Source organism: Cervus canadensis, chromosome 8, assembly GCF_019320065.1.
Source record: "Cervus canadensis isolate Bull #8, Minnesota chromosome 8, ASM1932006v1, whole genome shotgun sequence".
NCBI lineage: Eukaryota > Metazoa > Chordata > Mammalia > Artiodactyla > Cervidae > Cervus > Cervus canadensis.
In genome coordinates, this window is record NC_057393.1 from 87,147,031 (window position 1) to 87,173,793 (window position 26,763).

At 42.5% G+C, this 26,763-nt stretch overlaps 1 protein-coding gene across 3 annotated transcripts in view; it reads left to right on the forward strand.

Annotated features, from left to right (window-relative positions):
* Positions 1-26,763, forward strand: part of PCNX2 (pecanex 2) — a 302,174-nt gene that overhangs the window by 89,241 nt on the left and 186,170 nt on the right. For all 3 annotated transcript variants that reach the window (XM_043477085.1, XM_043477087.1, XM_043477086.1), the window contains 3 exons: positions 10,326-10,497; positions 19,851-19,961; positions 21,570-21,661. In XM_043477085.1, the coding sequence (XP_043333020.1) occupies positions 10,326-10,497; positions 19,851-19,961; positions 21,570-21,661 (375 nt within the window). The remainder of the gene's footprint in view (positions 1-10,325; positions 10,498-19,850; positions 19,962-21,569; positions 21,662-26,763) is intronic.

Genomic DNA, 26,763 nt, shown 5'->3' on the forward strand with positions numbered 1-26,763 from the left:
CTGGGTGACCCGGGGGAGGGGTGTAATTGGCTGTTAAACATTCATTTCCTGCCTGTGCTCTCACGAATGGTGCTACCAGAGGTGAATGGTGAGAACAGCTGTTATTATCCCTGTGGATTTATAATGACTGTTTGTAGGACCCCTGGGTCACGGTTCTAAGTTGGAGTTGTAGTGTCTACATTGATCCAGTTCCTAGAGGGCTATACCCCGCTGCTCTTCCTTTATCTGAGCACGCATGTCACAGTGAGATAGGAAACAGCGACTCCTCTTTCTGTCATTGGAAGCCACAGTCAGACATCAAAGTCTGTTTATTGTAGTAATTAATATGCTTACACAGATTGCTAAGTGGATTAGTCCTGATTTGAGTTAGCATTTCCAGCTATTACGGTGAGGAAAGAAAACATGGTAGGTATAAAATATTTCCTCTTGTAATGTGTCTCAGCCATGTAGACGTTTAGAAGACTGCCTTACTGTTTAGAGATGAGAAAACCTCAGAAAGCTCAGTCCAGTCTGGTAGAGAGATGGTTCCGTGCCTGCCACCAGCCCTGGCTAAGATTCCTTTATCAGTGGCTGCCAGATAAAGCAAAGTGCAAAAAAAAAAAGCATTTTGTTTTGGACTGGAGTACAGCTGATTAACAGTGCTGTGATGGTTTCAGGTGGACACTAAGGGACTCAGCCATGCATATTCATGTGTCCGTTCTCCCCCAAACGCCCCACCATCCAGTTGCCACCGAAGCGCTGTTCAAGACTCTGTTCGTTCCCAGGGAGCGGCTGTTCAAAAATGCAGTCAATTCTTGTTCTTCCACTGCTTGATTTTTCTGCTTTGTTTCCTTCCGGGAGCACAGAGGTGGCAAACTTTGAGCAAGTAATTAAAACCAGAAGATAGCATAACGATTTTTTTTTTTTTTTTGGTATAACACTGTGTGTTTCAGATAGAGTTGCAGAATTAATACTGGCATGCTAGTAGATATGGTACCATCAACCCTGGGCTTGGAAAAAAAAATGCTTCTTATTGTAAAAGAAAACAGGTCTAGGAGAGCTTAAAAACTGAGATGAGAGTAGCTCCTGGAATCAGTTGGAGGATCAGAGACTGGTAATTTAGTGATGAGTGATGAAGCTGTTCCTTAACTTACACAGACTTGTAGACTTGTCTAACCAACAGTGGGTTTCCCGGGTGGCTCTAGGGGTAAAGAACCTGTCTGCCAATCCAGGAGACATAAGAGATGTGGGTTCGATCCCTGGGTCGGGAAGATCCCCTGGAAAAGGAAATGGCTACCCACTACAGTATTCTTACCTGGAGAATCCCATGGACAGAGGAGCCTGGTGGGCTACCATCCATAGGTTTGTAAAGAGTCACACCCGACTGAAACGACTTAGCGCACAGGCACAACCAACAATATCCACTAATGATAACCCAGAAAGCAAAATCTAGTGCGATATCTGAGAGGTAGCCAAAGACTGGGATCCCCAGCATGGAGCTGGAGTCAGGGGCCTTTCCCCGCACCTGCTGGGACCCTGCGTGGGGGTGGCTGGGACAGCACCCGGGAATCTGCATTCTGACACCACCCAGGCGCTGGTGGAGGAAGTGACCTCAGGTCACACCTGAGAAACACAGGTGATGGGGAGCGTGCAGGTTTGCGGACTTGAATTCAGCCTCCCCCTGTGCACACTACGGCCTCTTGGTCAAGTGACTTCTCTGAGTCTCAGGTTTTTTGTCTGTGAAAGAGGAAATATTAAAATAGGATATTGTGAGGGAAGCAAGGTGATGCACATCCAGGGCTCAGCATAGAATCTGGCACTGCGGGAGCGCTTGACAAATGCTAACAATTTTTGTGTGAGTAAAGTAGGGGCCATAATAACAACCTCAGTTAGTGCTGGTAATGAGTGAGCTGGACAATGTATCTAATGTTCCTAGCACAGGACCTGGAATATTAAGTCCTCTGGAAATGATTCTTTTCCTTTCTCATTCTACTTTGCAGATACAGAAGGCTGAGAATTTTCACAAGCCCCATACCTAGTTCCCTTATTATTAACCTCATACATCAAAATGTTTCATTTGACACAGCTACTGAACCCAGGTGGACACATCGTTATTAACTGAAGTTCGTGTTTTACTTAGATTTCCATAGGTTTTTCCTATTATCTTTTTGTTTATTGGTTTGAGGATCGCATCCAGGATACCACATGATGTTTAATTATCCTCTCTCTTAAAGCTCCTCTCTGCTATGACGGTTTCTCAGGCTTTCCTTGCTTTTCTGATCTGGAAAAGAGCTTCAAGGAGCACTGGTCAGGAATTTTATAGACTGTTCCTCAGTTGAGATTTATTTGGTGCTCATCTGATGATTGGATTGGGGTTATGGATTTTGGGGAGGAAGACTGCAGAGTTTAAGTGTCATTTTCCCCACATCTTTTGAGGGTCTGTACCATCAACATGACTTACCACTTCTGATGTGGACCTTGATCACCTGCTAAAGGTGCTGTTTATCAGAGGAATGATTTTTTAAAATTTTATTAAAAGTTGCAGTAGAGTTGATTTGCAGTGTTATATTAGTTTCCAGTGTCCAGCAAAGTGATTCACTTATACATGTACATATATCTATTCTTTTTCAGTTTCTTTTCCATTATAGGCTATTACAAGATATGGAGTATAGTTCTCTGTGCTCTACAATAGGTGCTTGTTGGTTGTCTATTTTATATATAATAGTGCTGCTGCTGCTGCTAAGTTGCTTCAGTTGTGTCTGACTCTGTGCGACCCCATAGACGGTAGCCCACCAGGCTCCCCTGTCCCTGGGATTCTCCAGGCAAGAACACTGGAGTGGGTTGCCATTTTCTTCTCCAATGCATGAAAGTGAAAAGGGAAAGTGAAGTCTCTCAGTCGTGCCCGACTCTTAGTGACCCCGTGGACTGCAGCCCACCAGGCTCCTCCATCCGTGGGATTTTATCTGTTAATCCCAAACTCCTAATTTACCTCTCCCTCCCCCATCTTTCCCCTCTGGTAACCATAAATTTGTTTTCTATGTCTGTAAGTCTGTTTCTGTTTTGTAAAAAAGACTATTTGTATCATTTTTTAGGTTCCACATATAAGTGATAGAATGCGATATTTGTCTGACTTACTTCACTTAGTATGACAGTGTCTAGGTCCATCCATTTTGCAGCAAATGACATTATTTCATTCTTTTTATGATTGAGTAATACCCCATTGGGTATATATGCCACCAAGTGTGGGCCATAGAATTCCTGTTGGCTAGCGTTTTACTAGGGTCAGCTTCCTTAGGACAGTTGGACACCCACCCCCAGATCATCTTCTTTTGCTCCACATAGAAAGGGAACCAAAGAGTATAGGTAAAATTTTTCAGTATACATCTGAAAAAAACAAAACAAAACTAATTTGAAAGGATATATGCACCCAGTGTTCACAGTAGCACTATTCACAATAGCCAAGACGTGGAGGCAACCCAAGTGCTTTCAGTAGACGATTGGATTAAGAAGATGTGGTATATATAAACAATGGAATACCGCTCAACCATAAAACAGAAAATGCCATTTGCAGCAGCGTGGACAGACCTAAATAACACTGGGTGCCTGCTAAGTTCCTGCAGTTGTTCCTACTGCTTGCAACCCCATGGACTGTAGCCCACCAGACCCCTCTGTCCATGGGATTCTCTAGGCAAGAATACTGGAGTGGGTTGCCATGCCCTCCTCTAGGGGGTCTTCCTCACCCAGGGATCGAACTCGTGTCTCTTACATCTCCTGCATTCGCAGGCGGGATCTTTACCACTAGCATCATCTGGGAAGTCAGATAATACTACATTTAGTGAAATAAGTCAAACTGTGAAAGACAAATACTATACAATAGCACTTATATGTGGAATCTAAAATTTAGTACAAATGAATCTATATGCAAATCAGAAACAGACTCACAGACATAGAAAGTATACTTCTGGTTACCAAAGGGAGAGAGAGAGAGGGAGATAAATTAGGAATTTAGGATTAATGGATACAAACTACTGTACATAAAATAGATAAGCAACAAACATTTACTCTATAACACAGGGAACTATATTGAATATCTCATATACCTATAATGGAATATAATCTTTGTTAATAAAAAGCTCAAAACAAATCACTGAGCTGTACATCTGAAACTAACACAATATCGTAAGTCAGCTCTATTTCAACTTAAAAAATTTAAATGAAAACTTCAGGAGCTCTAAATAGACAGATGAATTGCCAAGTCTTAAGTGAAACAGAACTAATCAACAGCCACCAAAAAATTATACTTAAATAAACTATTCTATACTGTCATGTGTGTGTGTGCTAAGCTGCTTTAGTCTTTGTGACCCTATAGACTATAACCTGACAGGCTCCTCTGTCCACGGGATCCTCCAGTCAAGAGTGCTGGAGAGCGTTGCCAGGCCCTCCTCCAGGGGATTTTCCCAACCCAGGGACTGAACCTGCAGCTCCTGCATCGCAGGCAGATTCTTTACTGTTGAGTCACCATGGAAGCCCCTCTTACCATCATAAGAAACTATAAAAACAACCAACCCTTATTATAGTGAACAGAGTTCTACGTAGGTAGACATCATACTGCAGAGGGGCTAGACAGAGCAGGTAGTTATTTTTCTACACTTTCCAGGTAGGGGCCCTTCTCACCCTCCTGAGTCCTTTCAGGAAGAGTCAACACCTTCCAGGAAACGCTGTTACGAACGCTTTTCCCCACACTCTGTGTTCACTTCACAGGGGTAACAGTCACATTGTGTGTTTAAAGAATGATGACTATGAATGAACTTGAGCCAAGTGAGGTTGAGTGTTGGGGCTGGAAGGATCCAGGGCCAAATACAGGGACCATCTGCGTTGGTCTGGTGAGCCAGTGGGTAGTGACCAGGCAGCCAGGTGGCCAGCAGCGGGGTTCAAATACTGGTCAGCCACACTGTCTTCTGTCTGTGAAGTCGGGCAAATTTCTTTTTCATGCCTCAGTTTGCTCTTGGCAAAATGAGAATAATAGTAGGACTTCTTCAGGTGGGTTAACTGTGTGGTTACCTTTCCCGTAGGTAGGACAGGGCCTGAGGCACAGGAGAACAGGATAAATGTCAGCCATTGCTGTTGTATATCAGCTTGTCAAAAAGAGTTGCCCTATGAGTTCCGCCAAACAGGAACATGTGCAGACTCAGTAGGTGGGAGGCAACTGTTTTCTGCCCTCTGGGCTGAGAAGCAGAGATCTGCAGGAAGCCTGGAGCTGACATGGGTACCAGCGGAGATGGGATGGGGCTGGCGTGGCCTGGCTGCTGACAGCCTCAGTAGAGTAATGCTGTGTTCAAATACTCCATCCTCCTTATAACCAAATCCTTTCATCTTTTTCTCTCTCTCTATCACCTATCTCTCCATGTCACTATCCACCTATCATCTATCTTTCTATCTTCTACATCTATCCATCTATCTATCCATCATCTGTCATCTCCATCTCACTATCATTTATCTTTATCTACCTGTCTGTCTATCTGTCTATCTCTCCATCTCCCTATCTAGCTATCATCTATCTTTCTATCTTCTATATCTATCCATCCATCATCTATCTCCCTAGTCTCTGTCTCAATATGCTGAAGATAATGAAGAAGCTGAAGTTGAATGGTTCTATGAAGAACTACAAGACCTTCTGGGACTAACACCTAAAAAAGATGTCCTTTTCATTATAGGGGACTGGAATGCAAAAGTAGGAAGTCAAGAAACACCTGGAGTAACAGACAAATTTGGTCTTGGAGTACAGAATGAAGCAGGGCAAAGGCGAATAGAGTTTTGCCAAGAGGATGCACTGGTCATAGCAAACACCCTCTTCCAACAACACAAAAGAAGACTCTACACATGGACGTCACCAGATGGTCAATACTGAAATCAGATTGATTATATTCTTTGCAGCTAAAGATAGAGAAGCTCTATACAGTAAGCAAAAACAAGACCGGGAGCTGACTGTGGCTCAGATCATGAACAACTTTTTGCCAAATTCAGACTTAAAGTGAAGAAAGTAGGGAAAACCACTAGACCATTCATGTATGACCTAAATCAAATCCCTTATGATTATACAGTGGAAGTGAGAAATAGATTCAAGGGACTAGATCTGAAAGACAGAGTGCCTGATGAACTAAGGACGGAGGTTTGTGACATTGTACAGGAGACAGGGATCAAGACCATCCCCAAGAAAAAGAAATTCAAAAAAGCAAAATGGCTGTCTGAGGAGGCCTTACAAATAGCTGTGAAAAGAAGGGAAATGAAAAGCAAAGGAGAAAAGGAAAGATATTCCCATTTGAATGCAGAGTTCCAAAGAATAGCAAGGAGAGATAAGAAAGCCTTCCTCAGTGATCAGTACAAAGTAATAGAGGAAAACAATAGAATGGGAAAGACTAGAGATCTCTTCAAGAAAATGAGAGATACCAAGGGAACATTTCATGCAAAGATGTTCTCAATAAAGGACAGAAACGGTATGGACCTAACAGAAGCAGAAGATATTAAGAAGAAGTGGCAAGAATACACAGAAGAACTGTACAAAAAAGATCTTCATGACCCAGATAATCAGGATGGTATGATCACTCACCTAGAGCCAGACATGCTGGAATGTGAAGTCAAGTAGGCCTTAGGAAGCATTCACTACGAACAAAGCTAGTGGAGGTGATGGAATTCCAGTTGAGCTCTTTCAAATCCTGAAAGATGATGCCGTGGAAGTGCTGCACTCAGTATGTCAGCAAATTTGGAAAACTCAGCAGTAGCCACAGGACTGGAAAAGGGCAGGTTTCATTCCAATCCCTAACAAAGGCAATGCCAAAGAATGCTCAAACTACCGCACGATTGCACTCATCTCACACACTTGTAAAGTAATGCTCAAAATTCTCCAAGCCAGGCTTCAGCAATACATGAACCATGAACTTCCAGATGTTCAAGCTGGATTTAGAAAAGGCAGAGGAACCAGAGATCAATTTACCAACATCTGTTGGATTATTGAAAAAGCAAGAGAGTTCCAGAAAAACATCTATTTCTGCTTTATTGACTTTGCCAAAGCCTTTGACTGTGTGGATCACCACAAACTGTGGAAAATTCTGAAAGAGATGGGAATACCAGACCATCTGACCTGCCTCTTGAGAATCTATATGCAGGTCAGGAAGCAACAGTTAGGACTGGACATGGAACAACAGACTGGTTCCAAATAGAGAAAGGAGTACATCAAGGCTGTATATTGTCACCCTGCTTATTTAACTTATTTGCAGAGTACATCATGAGAAATGCTAGTCTGGGTGAAGCACAAGCTGGAATCAAGATTGCCGGGAAAAATGTCAATAACCTCAGATATGCAGATGACACCACCCTTATGGCAGCAAGTGAAGTAGAACGAAAGAACTTCTTGATGAAAGTGAAAGAGGAGAGTGAAGAAGTTGGTTTAAAGTATCAACATTCAGAAAACTAAGATCATGGCATCTGGTCCCATCACTTCATAGCAAATAGATGGGAAACAGTGGAAAAAGTGACAGACTTTATTTGGGGGGGGGAGCTCCAAAATCACTGCAGATGGTGACTGCAGCCTTGAAATTAAAAGACACTTCTTGGAAGAAAAGCTTTGACCAACCTAGATAGCGTATTAAAAAGCAGAGACATCACTTTGCTGACAAAGGTCCATCTAGTGAAAGCTATGGTTTTTGTGGTAGTCATGTGTGGATGTGAGATTTGGACTATAAAGAAAGCTGAGCACCAAAGAATTAATGCTTTTGAACTGTGGTGTTGGAGAAGACTCTTGAGAGTTCCTTGGACTGCAGGGAGATCCAACCAGTCCATCCTAAAGGAAATCAGTCCTGAATATTCATTGGAAGGACTGATGTTGAAGCTGAAGCTCCAATACTTTGGCTACCTGATGCAAAGAACTGACTCATTTGAAAAGACCCTGATGCTGGGAAAGATTGAAGGTGGGAGGAGAAGGGGACGACAGAGGATGAGATGGTTGGATGGCATCACCAACTCAATGGACATGAGTTTGAGTAAACTCCTGGAGTTGGTGTCGGACAGGTAAGCCAGGCGTGCTACAGTCCATGGGGTCGCAGAGTCGGACATGACTGAGGGACTGAACTGAACTGAATCCTCTACCTTTCTATATCTATGTATCTAACCATATCTATGTATCTATCTATTTATCTATCTATCCATTCATCCATGTATCTGTCTATTTACCTTCCTATTATCTACCTATCTATCAACAGCAAGTTTGAAGCATTTGAGCAGCCTACCCTCTTGGTAAGAGGATAATTAGAATGATCTGGTCTCTTAGTCACAAGCACCACTGCTCTCTAGATGGGGACCTCCAGGTTTTAATAGATTCTCTCACCTTATCCTTTACTTGCCCTGCAACCAGAGCGCAGGCTGAGAAACTGTATGCGTAGGTGGGGCTCCTGGGAGAGCTAAATGCATGTTCAGAGCAGATTTTGTGAAGCAGCCTCCAAGATGCCCCCCAGCAGAAATCAGCAGTGCCCCCTAGTGTATTTTAAGGTTAAAAACACTGGGATAAGTTTTAAAAGACTGTGTTCGGACTTCACCTGGAGGAGCAATGTAATTTTTAAATTGAAAAAAAAAAAAAATCAATCCTTGGAGGTTTTCCGGACTGAATCCTATATGAAAGAAGTAACTGGAGCAGGGAAATTTTATTAATGGGTGTTCTTAGGAATCAAGGCAAATAAAAGTGACTCACATGCCATGTATTAGTGATTCACTTAGAATTGTTTGGGGACCCAAAAGGTAGCATGACATTCAGGGCAGGCTCTTTCTAAGGGAGGGTTAAAGTTTATGAGTCATAAATTATGGGTAAAAAGAAAGCATTCCCAGACCCAATAAGTAAAGTTTGACGTGGCAGATCCAAGATGATATCTTTAATTTGTTTGAAACCAAAGACTTTCAATTCCTGGCAGAAGAAGTTTTAACCTTTTAGTAAAAGAATCAGGGCAAGTGGGAAGTAGGTATTTAATTATATTTCTAAAATGATATCAGTTTGAGGAAAGATCTCATATGCTTGTGTATTTGTATACTAAGTGGCTGTCTATACCAAGCAATTTATTTTGCTATTAACTTGATAAGAAATGCATTAAGATTTCACTTAGGCTTTAGTTTCAGTTTTTTTTTTTTTTTTCAAATGCAGAAGAAGTATTCCCTTTCCCATTAATCTATGACCTAGTTGGATTCAAAAGGAAATTTCATAATAGTGCAAATATTCCTTTAAGACTAAGCCCAGACCCAGGGCCAAACATAGCCAGCCCCCATGGATAGGCTGTGTTTTCTTTCCCATTAAATGATGGTCTCAGAATAGGACTATTTCTATTATAGAAGCAGAGCAATTTAAATTGCATTTCTAAATATAATATGTTCAAGGCAGTGACTTTAAAAATTCATATCTGAGCTCGTATCACTTTCATCTTGACTTTTTATACTCAAAGTAGTTCATGAATTGCAAAGAATATTCTCTCCCTAATTCATTTTTGTTGGTTTTTTGAACCTTAGGAATTGTGCATTGATTTGTGAGATGTAAATTCTTCATTGGCTTTTGCCCTGGAAAGTTACCTTAGGAATTGTGCATTGATTTGTGAGATGTAAATTCTTCATCGGCTTTTGCCCTGGAAAGTTGATGTTACACCTTTCCCCTAATTTTTCTGTCTGTTCCAAGAGAAGAATAAAAATGCGTCTGCTCTCTTTGTAACAATATTTTGAGGGCTCAGATGAAATCTGTTATGTTTTCAGTCCTCCTCAGAGGAAAATGCATATAAATAGCAAATGTTTAAAAATTGGATTATTCCACTGTACGGTACTAAGGCATTTTATGCAGACTCTGCAGATATAAACTTTGCACCTGAATTGTCTTGCTTTCTAAGACATAAGGAAATTGAAGCCAAGTTATAATTCTATTTCTTGTTAATAATGGAGCTCAAATTAGACCATGTAGAGCAAACAGTGGTTTAAATTAGTTTTGCACTTGAAACGAACAACACAAATAGAAGTTTTGCTGTGGGGGAAGCATTGAATTAGATCTAGGTTTCATCCGAGGCTGGTAATTAAATTTTCAGGTAAATCCTGTTGAGTCTGAGAAGGAAAACATTCTTTTTGATACTGTCAGTCTTCTTAAACAGAGTAAGCCTCGGGGTTTTCTTTTTTTCCTTGGTGTTTTGTGTGTCTGAATTATAGTGGGGGATGGGGAGAATGTGTTATATGGTGCAAGTTGTATAATATGGTATAAATGATTGAGTATGAGGTTTCTGTCATTGAATCAAAATTAAAGGTACCATTCAGAAATTATGTTTGTTTTCTAGGGACACAACCAAATCATAACATACAGCAGACCAATCTATTTTTGTGTGCTGTGTGGCCTTATTTTGCTTCTTGATACAGGGGCCAAAGCCAGGCACCCTCCCACTTACATTGTGTATGGTCTGAAGCTCTTCTCTCCAGGGTCCCTCCAATGGGCTAGGGACCTCTTAATAGGTGAGTTCATTTGGGGGGATTGTGGGAAAGGTCACAGAGACGGGAGGGTATTTCTCCCCTTGATTTTCTGAATCCCTCATTGGAGAAACTTTCTTACTTGCTTATTGGATCAAGAGATGTGCATGTTCCTTTTGGTTTGCATGCTTTCAGTAGACTCTCTGGGAGCCAGAGCCCAAAGCATCCAACAATGGACTTATTCTAAAGCAGAGGTCCCCCACCTTTTTGAAACCAGGGACTCATTTCATGGAAGACAATTTTCCACTGGCCAGGGGTTGTGGGGGTGGGGGTGGTGGTTTGGGGATGATTCAAGCGCAGTAGGGTTTGTGCTCCTATGAGTATCTAATGTGGCTACTGATCTGACAGGAGGCGAAGGTCAGACAGTAATGTGAGTGATGGGGAGTGGCTGTAAATACAGATGAAGCTTTGGTTTCTCACCCGCTACTCACCTCCTGCCGTGTGGCCCAGTTCCTAATCAGCATCAGTCCATGACCTGGGGGTTGGAGACTTTGTTCTAGAGGATGTTGATACTCATGACTAGGGAGCTGCAGCACTTAATATCTGAAGACAGGTGGCTAGGGTACCTGGTGTGGGGCATCAGTGGGACTCCCCAGGAGGGGAGTGATTTTTGTCCTCAAGGTGGTGGTCACAGACTCACCCACATGGCACAGATGCTCTGGAAATGCATGAATGGACGTGGTTCTCAGTCCACATGGCATCCTGGATATGCTAGTCACCTAGCTTTTCACTGGTGTGCTTTACTTGCCTGAAGGTCCAGGCAGTGTTTGATGTAAAAAGCTCCACTTACACAGGTGACCTTCATGTTATAATGGTATAGAGCCCCAGCTCTGGAGCCAGATGGCTGGCTATTTGAATTCCAGCTCTGCTTCTTTCCTACTTGTGTGACCTTGAGCAAAATTCAACTGTAGTTTGAGGATAAAAATAGTACACACCTCAGAGGTTGTTGCAAACTTTAGATGTGTTAGTATATTTCAACATATAGAAGAGCGTCTGGGACCAGGTGTTAGCTATTATTATCTTTATTATGCAAAGAGACTGCCCCATTGTGGACCTGCAGCTCTGAAGACTTGACTGCCAATGCTATGAGAATTCCTGTGATGACACCCAGAGGATTACACACGTATTCATGTGTGATTATCTGATCACATTGACCAGATGAGTTGATAAAGGGCAGCTACCAGAGGCTGCACTTCCTGGATCTGTTACTTGCCAGCTGGAAGTTTTCCTCGGGGACATTGTCAGAGCCATAGGTCCTGCATCATCATTCTCTGATCCTGTGACAACTCTTGGAGTCTCTCCAGTGGGACTCAGGAGGACCCCAGATATGATGTCTCTGTGCTTCTTAGAGGTGAAAACTGGAGGAGACATCCCACCTTCTGGCTCACTTTCCCAGCTGTCATCTCGCATCCCTCTTCCTACCGTTTTGGTAGCAGACTGTTCACTCCCCTCACACTTGGCCCACTGCGTGAACCCACCTTTGTCTGCACCCTCAGCACCTCGATTCCTGCTGTATCATGTGAGGAGCTGAGTGTTGGGACCATGTTTCAGAGACTCTCTGAATTCTAACAGGAAACAGAAACAAGTTGGGAGAAACTTAGGAACTGATCCCATGATTAAACCCTAGTTGGTGTCCTCTTGGTCACTTCCCAGGTAGTTCAGTGGTAAAGAGCCTGCCTATGATTCAGAAGACTCAGATTCAGTACCTGGGTCGGGAAGATCCCTTGGAGGAGAAGATGGCAACCCACTCCAAAATACTTGCCTGGGAAATTCCTTGAACAGAGGAGTCTGGCAGGCTACAGTCTATGGGGCCCCAAAGAGTCGGACACGACTGAGCGACTAAGCATACACACACATGGTGTCCTTTTGCCCAAGAATCTTTACTTCTACTCTGCTTTTTTTTCTACTCTCGTATTTTTCACTTTACTTTTTATATTATTTGAAATTCTGTCACAACACACACACACACACACTATGAAGGGCTTTAAGTCCCTTCTACCTTCCCATAAATTAGCTCACCCCTCTTCCTTCTGAGATCAGCTTCAGTGAAGGAGTCAGGGCCTGGGTAGGCAGACATGCCCCATCACCACTGCACACACGTGAGAGGACTGTCCTTTCCTGTCGTCTTCTTTTTATAAATAGCAGTGCTGGACTCTGGAGTCTTCAGTCAAGGGCATGGGAGGAGATGTAGAGGGCACACAAGGGTTTCGGAAGGTGTCCAAGAAACACCTGTCTGTGCCGTAACATTGCCTTTTCTTGTCTGTGCCCACACTCAGTCTTGTGTATCTCGTGGACCTCTTGCCTGAGGATCTCAGTGAGCATGAGTGTCGGCAGACTTCCATGTCTTAGAGGCCATGAGGGTTTGCAGCCTGGCCTGAAGCCCCAGTTCCCGTGTCTTCTCACCTAATCTTTGTGTCCCTTCTCTGCCGCACTCCCAGCCCCAACAGCAATACACACTATGCTAGGCAATGATGACTCATTTCCCTAAGTTGGGTCCCATCTTCTCTCCTTGCATAGCCCCTGCTTTTCATAATATCGAACTCATTCTGTAGTCATCTGCTCCATTTGTGATGTTTGACCATGTCCATCTCTGTCACTAGCTTGGACATTCCCCCAGGGAATCCCTGGTACTAAGCATGGTGTCCAGTGCATACAGGTGCTAAGGAGACACCTTGTGGAGGGGTGAGCATGGAGTATGCTTTAAATACCAAAGGAATTACTGTACAGAGGACTTTGGAACACTTCCCATTCATAAATCAGGAAAAGTCTATAGTCGTTTGGGGACTGTTCAACTCAGCCCTTAGAATAAGTAGGAATTTTCTAAGTACCTTTTACAGATGGTTTGTATAAAGAGATTTAGAAGAGGAAAAGCATGACATATGTTCCATTTAGAAATCATTTTTTTCTGAATAGATCTCCCCTATTCCTATTTTTCTTTAATTTGCTACTATGAAAAAGCCAATGCTATTGAATAAATGCAGTTGTCTTGGCATAGTGGACTTAGCATACCATCAGAACATAAAATTAAATGTTATTAAAGCTCAAAAAGTGAGACCTTAATGTAATTGGTCAAAGTCTAAGATTTTACTTTTAGCAGGAACCCTGGTTCTAGAATTGGCTATTAGCTATGTACATTCAAATTTTATTTATCTTCAAATCAGTGTCATTAGGGAGTGGAGATGGGGCAGGGAACATGGCATTTCTTATCTTTTTCACCAGAATTCCCTGTTTTCTCATTAAAACTCCCCCTTAATACATATTCTGTCTGCTTGTCAACAGTGAGGAGAGTAGTGATAAATAGTCCAGCATGCCGACTTAATGACTTCAGGGTCAACAAAAGTGGAAACCTAGAACAGTGGCAACCCCTATGGAATGAAGGTGGTAGGCATTACTAGTTTGTACCAAACAGGAAAAGATCGTGGGACAAATTTAGACAGAAAGAGAGGCTTATACAAAGTTTCCAACTTTATGAGGGAAAAGAAGTTCAGAGTCATCTATTCTTCTTTGTCACCTTCTGTCCCTCAGCTACCAAGGGATCTGAGTGGGTTATAGCTGCTGACATTGTTAGGTTCAGAGTTAGCAAGAAGAGAAAGAAAAAATTTCAGGGAAAACAAAAGGTTATTAGGAAGAAAAGGGGGAGTTTTGATGTCCTGAGAAAGTACCACAAATGGGTGGCTCGGAACAGCAGAAGTGTGTGTGTCTACTAGTTCTGGAGGCCAGAGGTCTAACATCTCTGAAAGCCCAAGGGGAAGATACTCTCCAGGCTGTCTCCTCGGCCTGTCAGTGGCCCTCTTCTCCCTGTATCTCTTCACATTATTCATCGTCCCTGTCTTTGTATCCGAATTTCCCCTGTTTATAAGGATTTCAGTCATATTAGATTAAAGCCCATTCTAATGATCTCATCATAATGTGGTAATCTGCAAAGACCCCCATCTCCAAATAAAGCCCCATTCACAGGTCCTTGGTGTTCGGACTGTGACATCTTTTGGAGGGGCGCAATTTAACCCATTCGACAAGGAGCATCTAAGACAAAGGACATGAGAAAAGTGGGAACTGAGTAAGTGAGACGTTTACCATCGTGGGCCCAAAGATGCTCGTGTGCCCATCACGCTGAGGGAGTGGTCCTCTTCTGACTGATGCTGGAGTGTGTGAAATAGTGCCTGGAGCTGTGCTTTCTGGGTAATAGCTCTATTCCCCACTGCTGCTCTTGGTTTCTGCTCAGACCACCAACCTACCAGAGTGTAGAGAGGCGGCAGAGGAAGAGGAGCAGGAAGAGAGGAAGATGTAATGTCTGCTGCCTTATTCTGCCTCCCAGGGCAGAAGGGGTTGAAAGTGAGCCAGGGGTAGGAGATGAGTTTAGTGGCCACTGGGCAGGTGGGGAGGTTAGAGAAGCTCTTTGCCACGTGTGACATGAGAAGAGAACATCAGATAACAGAACTATAGAAGGAGGAGAAAGTGCAGTGATAAGGAACAGCTCTACACTAGACCACTTCACCAGTCTTGGCAGTGAGCTGTAATCCACCTACTAGACAGTGGAGAGATGCAGAACCTTCCAAGAGATAAGGAACCTGGAGAATAAAATTGACACAAGAAGAAAGACAAAGTCAGTGGTGGGACTAGTTGTTTTTGTAGGCTGAGGGGTGAATTCAGGAAATAGAAACACTCAGGGTGATATTCTTACATAATTTATTTCTCTTTATGATCTTTCATATATGTTCATAATATCACCTCTTTCATTATAAGGAGAAAGTCTTTCTTTTTTCCTCCACAAGTAAGGTGAAAGACCTTTCTAGTGCTCATTTCCTCTGCTGACCTCTGGGCTGAAATTTTTATTACTTTGCATTTGGGTAGCTTCAACAAAAGCCTATGAGTTTGACTGGCTTTGTAATCATCTTTTGGATGAGAAAGCCAAGAGGTCTGCAGTCCCTAGTACTGTATTTCAAGAAGAGCAGTAACAACGCCAACGTGTGCTCTGAGAAGTGTGGCCACGTGGGCTACACGGGGCCTTCACGTGGGGCCAGGGAATGGGGATGTCCAGCCTAGAGAGGAAATGCTGGGGTCCTGGGGGCACACGGGGTGGCTGCAGGTGGTTAAAAGTCTGCCAGATTGGAACAGGAGAGATTTTATTTCTGCTGGAGTAGCTGTGATAACGAGTTCCACTGTCTAGTAGGTGGATTACAGCTCACTGCAGGACTGGGGAAGTGGTTTGGTGTAGAGCTGTCCGGTAGGGCCATGGGTTGCCTAGTCAAGCAAGGAGTTCCCTAATGTGGGAAGAACTTGGGCAAGATGAGGCAGCATCACTTACAGAAGGGTTCCATGTGCTTAATGGGTCCTTTCCAGATGTGAGAGTTTGACATTTTGTTTTAGTCTTCAGGACCATCACCTGCTACCTACACTAAAGCAGCTCCAATGATGTAACCCTTGGAGGTAATGGAGGTTTTGTAACCAGTGACTGAGGTGGATCCACTCTCACCTGCACACTGAGGCACACATTTCCATGTCTCGTGTAAAGACTTGCCTCTTGGCCCCAGTAATCCATGTCAGGACCATATGCTAAAGCACAGATATGACATGTAGGAGACACACAGTGTTTGCAGTCATACCAAGTTCAGTCGCTCAGTGGCGTCCAGCTCTTTGTGACTCCATGGACTGCAGCACGCCAGGCTTTTCTGTTCTTCACTATCTCCCAGAGTTTGTTCAAACCCATGTCCATTGAGTCGGTGATGCCATCCAGCCATCTCATCCTCTGTCACCTGCTTCTCCCTCCTGCCCTCAATCTTTCCCAGCATCAGGGTCTTCTCCTTGGTTTTATTTCTGTGTTATTTTAATTTTGCTCACCTCCCCCCACCCCAACCTGCAAATATAGTAATGAATATTATTATTCACATTTAACATAAGAAAGGAGCAAGTTCCAATATTCTTATTTATACCCTGTGCTTGAAAAGAAATGGAACTGTACCAGAAGTTTCTGCATTTATGGTAATTATTAGGGAACATGAGGAGAAGGCAGGCTGTGAGAGAAAATTACAGACCCTCCCAGCAGTACACTAAGAAAAAACTCTTTGTTCACAGGGAAAATTGCCAACAAACACAGCGATTTGTTTATTTTTCACTTTTGGGAAAAAAGATAAATTCATTTCAGCAACTTCAGGTGGAATTTTCCAGTCGTCCTACTAATGCCACGAGGTTTGGGCTGTGTTTTCATTCACCTGTTCCACTCTGGCTTTAAAGGCGAGAGACTTCCTTCTCTACTTCCGCCTGGGGATAACTTAAATCCTGGGCTCCCCATCGTCTGCTCTGCTTCCTCTGCTGTGTCCTTCTGCTCCTGCTCCACAGGTGTGGCCAGAGCATCTTTGGTTAAAACTTCTGGCGTCTTGTACCATTTATTTTCCTCCTGCCATCCTTCATCGTGTTCTACTTCTTTCCACTTTATTAGTTTGGGTGTTATTGCCTAATGTATTTCTTTTGATAATATTTATTCTATTTATTATGTATTTAACTGGCTATGCTGGGTCTTAGTTGTGGCGTGCAAACTCTTGCATGTAAGATCAAGTTCCTTGACCAGAGATGGAACCCCAGACCCCTGCATTGTGAGCATGGAGTCTCAGCCACTGGACCACCAGGCGGGTCCAAGCCTAATGTATTTCTTGTAGAAAATACTTATTTACCCATGTTTCACTGCACAGGTTCAGTATTTGGCTGCCATTATTGTATTATTTCACAGTCAAAAATTTTTTCCCTGTAGTTCTTCATTCTTGGTATGGTTTTTGAACTAATGGAATCTCGTTGCACCTTCCCTCTGCTCCTGTCCTAGTCATGAAGAATGCAATGAATTGTCTAATCTTCACTGCTGGGTTTTGAATCCCAAAGTTAAGAAAAACTAGTCAGTTTTCTTGAAATTACATAAGTTAAAATTTTGATGCTCAAAACTATATGTCCTATCATTAACTTTCTATTTATTTCTTCTATCTTTCCTTTCATATAAAAACTGAGAAAAGAAACTGTCTTATGTGATTATGACTAGCAGATTATCTATTTGTGTCTTATTGCCAACTTTGTTTTTGTTTTAAATTTATTGAAGTATAGCTGATTTGTAATGTTGTGTTAATTTCTGCTGTACTGGAGAGTGACTCAGTTATATATATATATATATATATGTGTGTGTGTATATATATATATATATATATATATATTCTTTTCTATTATGGTTTATCACAGAATATTGAATATAGTTCCTTGTGCTATACAGTAGGACCTGGTTGGGTGGCTGTTGTTTAGTCACTAAGTCGAGTCCGACTCTTTGTGACCCCATGGACTGCGTCAGGCCAGGCTTTCTGTCCTGCACCATCTCCTGGAGTTTGCTCAGACTCACGTCCATTGTGTCAGTGAGGCCATCCAACCATGTCATCCTCTGTTGTCCCCTTCTTCTGTCCTCAGTCTTCTTTCCCAGTACCACAGTCTTTCCCAGTGAGTCGGCCCTTCACTTAACGTGGCCAGAGTATTGGAGCTTCAGCTTCAGTCCTTCCAATGAATATTCAGGGTTGATTTCCTTTAGGATTGACTGGTTTGATCTCCTTGTTGTCCAGGGGATTCTCAAGAGTCTTTTCCATCACCACAATTCAAAAGCATCAATTCCTTGGCACTCAACCTTCTTCATGGTCCAACGCTCACACCTGTGCATGACTACTGGAAAAACCACAGCTTTAACTGTATGAACCTTTGTTGGCCATTATCCATCCTCTATATAATAGTTTGCATCTGCTAACCCCAAACTCCAAATCCATCCCTACCCCTACCCCTTGTTATTGCCAACTTTGACTGAGAAGCATGTTACTCACAGATCTCTAGATTTTCACAATGTAGTTTAAATCTTGTGACAGAAAACATTACAACAAAATCACCATGTATGTCAAAATATGGCTCCAATCCCAAGCAAAGGCTCGTTTGTCATGGCCACGTTTGCTGCATAAAATTTTACCTCCTCCCAATGTGAGAACAGTTGTTTGGTATTGTTGTAGTGGGGTTTATTCCATATTAGTATAGTGGGGTTAACCCACTATTTTCCAGATAATGGGACACACAAACACTCTCATCCCTACGATTTCACTGTGGAAAGTTTACATTTCCAGTTCTTCAGGAATAGCTGAAACACAGTCCTCATCCTTCCTACATGCACTGTTCACTGTGGTTTATGTATGGGGCTTGGACATAGTTCCATGTTTAGGCATCTTAGATTTCAAATCAAATTTCCCTAGTTTTATTAAGGTTTACCAGTATTAAACTTCATAGACTTTCCACCCAGTAAACTTAGATAGAAAGGTAGACAGATATACTGTACCACCACTAATAGGAGTTTCTGTGTTTTTATGAAACCTAACTGAAATAGGATTGAGAAAGAGAGAACGATGGGTAAATTGCTGTAAAATGCAGCTTGACTGTATGTTATTTCCCTGAACAAATGATCTCTGTGAGACTTTGAATTACAATGTATAGAAGGTGTTAGTTGCTGACTCTTTGCAACCCCATGGACTGTAGCCCACTCGGCTCCTCTGTCCATGGAATTCTCCAGGCAAGAATACTGGAGTGCGTTACCATCCCCTTCTCCAGGGAGTCTTCCTGACCCAGGGATCGAACCCGGGTCTCCTGCACTGTGGGCAGATTCTGTACCATCTGAGCCTCCAGGGAAGCCTGTAACGTGTATGTTTCATCCAATTGCGCTGTGATGGTCTGGGGGCCAGCAGTCTTCCTCTTCTCGGGCAGGGCCCCCCTCACCTCCCAGGTGACCTGCTGCACCTGAGAAGCAGGCCCTTCAGTGTCATAGCATCACGGTGATGGGGTTTCTTTGTCAACTGCCACCTTCCCTTGCTCCTCTCTGGGTTCTGACTGAGCTCTGAGTTTGCAGTGAGAACAGCGAAGACACCACAGCTCAAGCCCTTGAATGGACAAAGCCAGTAGCCTTGCAGGAAGAGAGCCCCTAATGACTGGCCTTGGGTTTTGCACGTTCCAGTCATTTTCCTGGTCCTCTTTCGCCTGTCTCATCTCCCCCAAGTTCAGGTCTGTCCTTGCAAACTAAAGGCCGGTCTACTCTCTACCTACCATCCCCAGGTGTCCTGGGCCAGCCTGCTGGCCTCTCCTTCAGCAGCCCCTCCTGTTACTTCCAAGGCCTGTGTTTAGTTCAACCTCAGCCTCCGTCAGTGGCTGGGGGAGAGGAGGCCATGGTGTCTCCAGGACCAGGGCGGGGTGGACTGGGCCGAAAGGTGCGGGGGAGGTGGGGGTGCGGTGGAGCCTGGGCCCCTGTTTCTGCGTGCTCACTGTCAATTTTTTCTGCTTGCTTTCAGTATTTCTCTATTGCTTCCCCGCAATCTCCCTCCTTGGACTCTTCCCACAGATCAACACTTTCTGCATTTATCTTTTGGAGCAAATTGACATGCTGTTTTTTGGAGGTTCTGGTAAGTCTTTTACATTCTGTTCTTTCTGTAAAAAAGTCTCAAGTTCAGATAAGGGCTAAATAGCCTCAGGCATGGAATGAAACCTGGACAGTTAGGTTTTCTTTGTCCTCAGCCTTAAAGGACTTCAGCTTGGGTTGGTCAGGTTGATTGTGGGCCCTTCTAGATTCATCTGGCCAAATTGAAAGTGGCCCACCTGCCTTGACACAAGCAGAAAACAAGGAAGTGTAGAATTCTATGAGCTTTGGATTTGGTTTAAAACTGAAACTGTGAGTCGCTCCGTTGTGTCCAACTCCTTGCAACTCCATGGAGTATGGCCCACTAGGCTCCTCTGTCCATGGGATTCTCCAGACAAGAATATTGGAGTGGTTCTGGACCTAGGGATTGAACCCGGGTCTTCTGCATTACAGGCAGATTCTTTACCATCGAGCCACCAGCGAAGCCTGGACTTGGTTTAGGGACCCTCTAATTCTTCTTTGGAAAAGCTGTATGTGTGAATGTGTGTGAACGTGAGTGAGTGGAGGTTAGCGTGTGAGCATGTGCATTTGAGCACGTGCCTGAATGAGTTAGTCTGGGAGCATGTGGGTGTGACATGGTGAGTGTGTGTTGTGTGCGGGCCTGTACAGACAGGTGACCTACGCCCTTTCATTTGGTGTGTCCCTTACTTTCTGACCAAGGTGGGTAAAGCTTCATCTAATGCTTACTTGGAGACTTTACCCAGATTTCTTACCTTTAAAGCTTACTCTTCTCTAATTGGAAACTAACATACTGATCTCATGGGGTTGCTGTGAGGATTTCATGAAGTCATGTACATAAAGCATTAGAGCATAGTGGGTGATCTGTTATAGCTACCTCCTCCTTGTATACATGCACATACACGTACACACACACCTACACCCACAGGAGTGCTGGCTTGTTCTGTTTATCTATCTGTCTATCCGTTCATTTATCTATCTATTAATCTATCTAGCTATCTATTCATCCATCTCTATATATCTATGTATGTATCCATCTATTATCTATCTCTCATCTGTCTATCATCTATTCATCTATTAATATCTATGTATCTATCTATTCATCTATCTAGCTATCATTCATCTACCCATCTATCTGTACATCTATTCATCTATTCATCCTTCTATTATCTGTCTTTCGTCTGTCTGTCTCTCATCTATCTATCTATTCATCCATCATCTATTTGTGGATAGATTTATCTATTTATCTATCCCTATCTGTGTCTAATTTCCATTTCCATATTTGTCCCTCTCTCTCTCCTTTCTTCTATTGAAATCACATCTCTGATCTTTCCTGGGCCAGGAGCTTCCAACTATAAGCAAGAAGGTCTCCCCACCTCCACAATGACTGGTTCACAGTCTTCTAAAAGTTATCAAAAGTTCTTTCTAACTGTGGTCTTCCTGAGTTTTTAGTTAAAGGTCGGTGTCTTTCTTGTGCTAAGCGTCACCCAGTGCTTTTTGGCTGCCCTGTGGATTGAGGCTTTGCCCCTTTGGCAGGCATTCTGCATTTGAAAGTTACAAACTTCACTTTCTTACCGTATGTGTTGACCGTGAGACCTGCCAGTCCAGAAGGGAACCCTTGCTGTTTGTGTTCCAGCCGTTTCGGGGATGCTGTCAGCCGTTTACAGCGTGGCCCGGAGTGCGTCCGCCGCGGCTGTGTTGCACGTGTTCTGCTTCAGTGCCGTGAAGGTAGGTGCGAGGCCACGGGCCGTCTTCTCACGTCCAGTGAATTAGCTGTGTGGGGAGTAAACAAGCATCTCCTCCAACTACAAGAGGAACAGGATCTGAACGCATCAGGAGTAACAGGGCCTGGAGGCTGAGGTCTCAGTGGTCTAGAAGATGCATTAAGATACCTGGTTTGCTACTGACCACAAAGCCCACCTGCTCTGAGCCCCCCACGCTTGCAGGTGTCTGCCTGGCCCAGTGAGGTACTGACACTGGGAGGGGCTCTGGCTTAACATGGGAAACAGGCTCCTACTTGCTTACTGGTGCTTCCTTCTGAAATACCACTCAGAAGATGGGAAAAGGATACAATTGCATAGAGCTTTATGGACAGAGAACAAGAATGGATGTGATAGCAAAAAATGTTAGAATCCAGAAAACAGATGGACCATAGATTTATTCAGATGGAGAAAGGTAAAACCCAGGCTGGCAGCAAAGGAAACCTAGGATGATAAAACAAAACAAAACAGAACAAGATAAGCATTAACTTTTGGAAAAGAACAAGTGGTATCAGAAAAGAAATGTGTGGTCAGTGCATGGCTCAGCTGTGAATAATATGTTGTATTTATGACAGTCTGAATAACAGTTGCAACTATAATAGCAGAATAGGGGGAGATGAAGTGTGTGTGTGTGTGTGTGTGTGTGTGTGTGTATGTGTGTATGTGTGTATGCCTGTCTGACTTTGCAGAGGTCTTAATCTTGTCTTCCATATTAGAAAGTCAGCAAATAATATCTGAAGTTGAAAAAAGTCAAGAAATAACAAAAGCGTGTTATTTGGAAATATGGAGGAAAATAGGTGAAGGAGAAACAGCTGAAAGTCACTGCCTTCAGGCAGCAGGAATTAGAGCAAAGAGATGGGTGATATGGGCAGAAGACCACTACTGTTCATCCCTACATGCAGAACTGCAGAGGGTCCATGAAGTCTGAAACAAAACACGTTCAGGGCCATTTTCAATCAGTAAAAAAGTAATTGACTGATAGTATACTTATTTCTTGACTTTATGGACACTCTGCCTTTAATGTGTTACACCACAAGTATGTCTTTGATAAAATAAAAATTAAATGCAAAAGAGTAAATGATATATGTTCCAAAGGGCTTTAAATAGAGAGTATATGGAATTTGTTAACTGACTTTTGAAAAGATTTTAATTTAAAATCGTATTAAACTCATCAATATCAGTGGCAGCAATGTAACTGTTTATTCCTCTTTGTGGAAGAGAGGAATTCAGTAATGTCATCTTCCAATGCATCACAGTTGAATTTCTCTGGGGTAATCAATGGCATAATTCCCTTCTCACTCCTTCCATCCTTTTCATATGATTATCTTCTTTTGCATTTAAAAAAAGGCAGAGGAGAAGGCTCCTTTTTCCAATACATAAGGGTAGCATACAGCTTTTCGTGGATCTGTTTGTCAACACATTTATACTTTTGGTGGATTTGTTTGTCATCACATATATATTTGTCACATAGAACAATTATATAATTAGTGTTTCTGGGTTCTTGCTTTTGAAATATAATTCCTTTATTCTGTCACAGGACCCAGGTATTCCATTCAGGAAAATTACTAAGGTATTTTCTGAAAACCTCTTTCTACTGCTCTTTGGTAAAATGACTGCCTATAAAATTTGGGGGTCACAAGCTTTTCTCTGCAGGACCCTTAATATTTTGTTCTGTTATGTTCCAGTCTTTGCTTGTTTATACATTTATTTTTCATTGATTTTTTGAAAGTCTGGTTCATTGAGATATAATTTGTGTGCTGCAGAACACATATTTTTAATATACATAATTTGATAAGTTTTGATAAAGAGTTTTCCAGGTGGCACAGTGGTAAAGAATCTGCCTGCCAATGCAGGAGACTCAGGAGATGCAGGTTTGATCCCTGGATCAGGAAGATCCCCTGGAGAAGGAAATGGCAACCAGCTCCAGTATTTTTGCCTGGAAAGTTCCATGGACAGAGGAGCTTGGCAGGCTACAGTTCATGGAGTCACAGACAGTTAGACACAACTGAGCACAAATTTTGATAAATGTAAGTTTTGATAAATTCCTGCCTCCAAAACTGGAGAGATAGACAGGTAAATACAGAGAACTAAAACTTACTGCAACAGGAGCCCAGGAACAGAAACTTCTGTGGGAACCAGTACCAAGAGGAGGAAAACCCGAACTGTAGTTGACAAATTGCTGAAGGCTCAGTGTAGACAAGTCTGAGAGTTAATAACCCCAAGTGAATCCAGTCAGTAGGGAAGTCCCACACTCTTGTGAGTTTCACCCCATGAGCTCAACAGTGAATAACTGGAGAAGAATCCTCCTGCTTTCAGTAGGTGGAGGGGGAAGAGTAACCATTTTGAAATATAGCAGAGTATTCTGTTCTTAACCAAGCCTGCCTTAAGATTTTACTGTAGCCTAAAGTACTGGGATTTTTCCAGAGCCTAACTGACCTGGAGGAAGGGAAATGCCAAACTCCAGTTTGGCTCCAGCCTTACATGTGGGAAAGGGAAATACCCAATTCCAGCCCAGTCCACTCTTTCCATTCTGTCCCACCTAAGGTGGAGATGGGACTCAGAAGCACTTGTGAAGTTTACCGTCTAGAGGCGCAGGGTCACCAAAATATAGAACTAATCACTAGACTGTAGAGTTTCCCTACCTCACACATTAATACCATATTACTGAAGGTCTATTTACCTTTTTCCTCTTACATGCCTGGCTACCAAGAAAAAAAATTACAAGGCATACTGAAAAGCAAAACACAGTTTGAAGAGAAATATCAAGCACTGGAACGAGACCTAGATATGACAAGGATATTGGAATTATCAGACTGAGAATTTAAAACAACTATGATTAGCATGCTAAAGGTGCTAATTTATAAAGTGGACTGCAGGCAAAAACAGATGCACAGTGTAAGCAGAGCGATGGAAATTCCAAGAAAGAACCAAGAAGAAATGCTGGTGATTAAAAACACTCTAATAGAAATGAAGAATGCCCTTGGTGGGCTTATAAGTAGATTGGACATGACTCAGGAAAGAATCTCTGAGCTTAAGGAAATGTCAGTAAAAACTTTCAAAATGGAAAAGCAGAGAGAAAAAAGACTGAAAAAACCCCAGAATATCCAAGAACTTTGGGACAACTACAAGCGGTATAGCTTATGTATAATGGATATACTGGAGAAGAAAGAAAGAACTATAACTAAGAATGTTCCTGACAGAACTATCTAAAACTCCATCAATAACACATTTTTCTAGGGGAAAGAGACATCTGGTTATATTGCTGTGATGAAAACAAGACATTAGAAAGTTTAATGAATTGACTTCCCAAGTCACTCCGTGAGTGGTCAGACCAGAAACCTCACTTCCAGATTCTCTGTCAGTGTCAACTGTTAAATCATACCTGCTTACTCTAAACCTTTGACTTACGATCAACCTTTGTCTCATGCGTCATGTTTTTGATCAGGTAAGCCTCATTTGAGAGTGAAAAATAATTCATTGATAATAGTAATGTTGTTGAATCTATGGAAGACAGAATATTCTTCCAAACACCGGATGCTTTCCACAAAGGAGCAACTCACTGGATTTCTTAGATTAATTTCTAAAGGAGAAAGGTATATGCTCTGAAAAACCCATTTTATGTGACAAATGTTTTTTGTTTGTTTGTTTTATTTTTGGCCGTTCCACTCAGCTTGGAGAGATCTTAGTTCTCCGACTGGAGATTGAACCCAAGGGCCTGCAATGAACATGCCCAGTCTTAACCACTGGACCTCCAAGGAATTTCCTTGACAAATGTTGAAGGCTCATTATTACCAGTTCAAATATTATCAAAATTAATGTACACTCCTGGGATTATGAAATAACTTTTTCTTGCAAAGTTCTTAGAGGGTTTTGGAAACTATTGAAGAATCTGGAATTCAAAAAGATAGAACTCTTTTGGGAATTTTACCTAGCTGTGGGACATCTGCAGTCATTCCCTCACCTCCCCAAGTCCAGTTCCTTCCTCATACCAGAAACTGCTAATTGATGACAGCATTTTTGCTCACTGATGTCAGTAGGGCTCTGAGATGCCCAGACCGTATTACATGCAGCCAGTACCAAATGATCAGAGCCAGCCCAAGAGATAAAATCTATTTACCATCCTGGGCAGAGACTTTCATTTCTGTTTTCCTTTCTGTTTATGGCATGCCATCAGCTTAAGTCACTGTTGGATCAGAGTAAATAGATTCCACTTTGAAAGCACATCGCCAACTCTGTTATGGGACTGAACACTTCAAAGACTCTGGGGTTTGCTTACATGTTGAAGTCTTTTTACCAGGTGAAACTGGGGTACGTTGAAAGATTTATTTAGTCTCAGAGAGATACTGACTTTCTTGCTCAGCATAGAATAAGCATGCCTTGTGATAAACAGCATGATTTGCTGTTAGAGAAGCTTAATGTTCTATCTCAGTTTTGAAACACCTTTTAGTTAAAAATAGAGCAATTTGCATTTCTCCCTTCTCATTTGTGAGTCCTGAGTATTCTAATGGTCTCAGATAGACTCCCCACTTTAAAAAAATAGCACCTATTAAATGCCGTGAACTGACTGAATGTGTTGAACAAATTGGCAAGGGGATCCTTAGGAAAAAAGAAAAGCTCACCCACATTCAACCTAAAATTCCCAGAGCTATGATTCCACTTCTTATTTAATGATGCTTTTGTTTATGACTTTTATGCTTACACTTTGCACTACTGGAATTGATTTTTTTCCCCTTTTATCTCTGCTGTGTAGTGATGGATTGAAGGGCCCTTGTGAGCAATTTCAGCATGTCAGCTGCCTTGCCAAGGATGTGTTTCTCTATATGGTTCTTGATATGTATTTATATCTGTGATCTTTATTATTCTCACTTGATTGAAGCAGATTGAGGGACTGGGGTTTAATTTTGCTCTCTGGAATGTTAATTAGAGGAAGAAATTTTATTCCTCTTTTAATTTCATATTCTTTTTGACTCATCCAAGATGGTAGCAAGTAACATGTAAATGGACTCCCTCATTGACTTAACTATTTGACAGTGATATACAGAATCAACCAGAATGTTTGCTCCCTGGAGA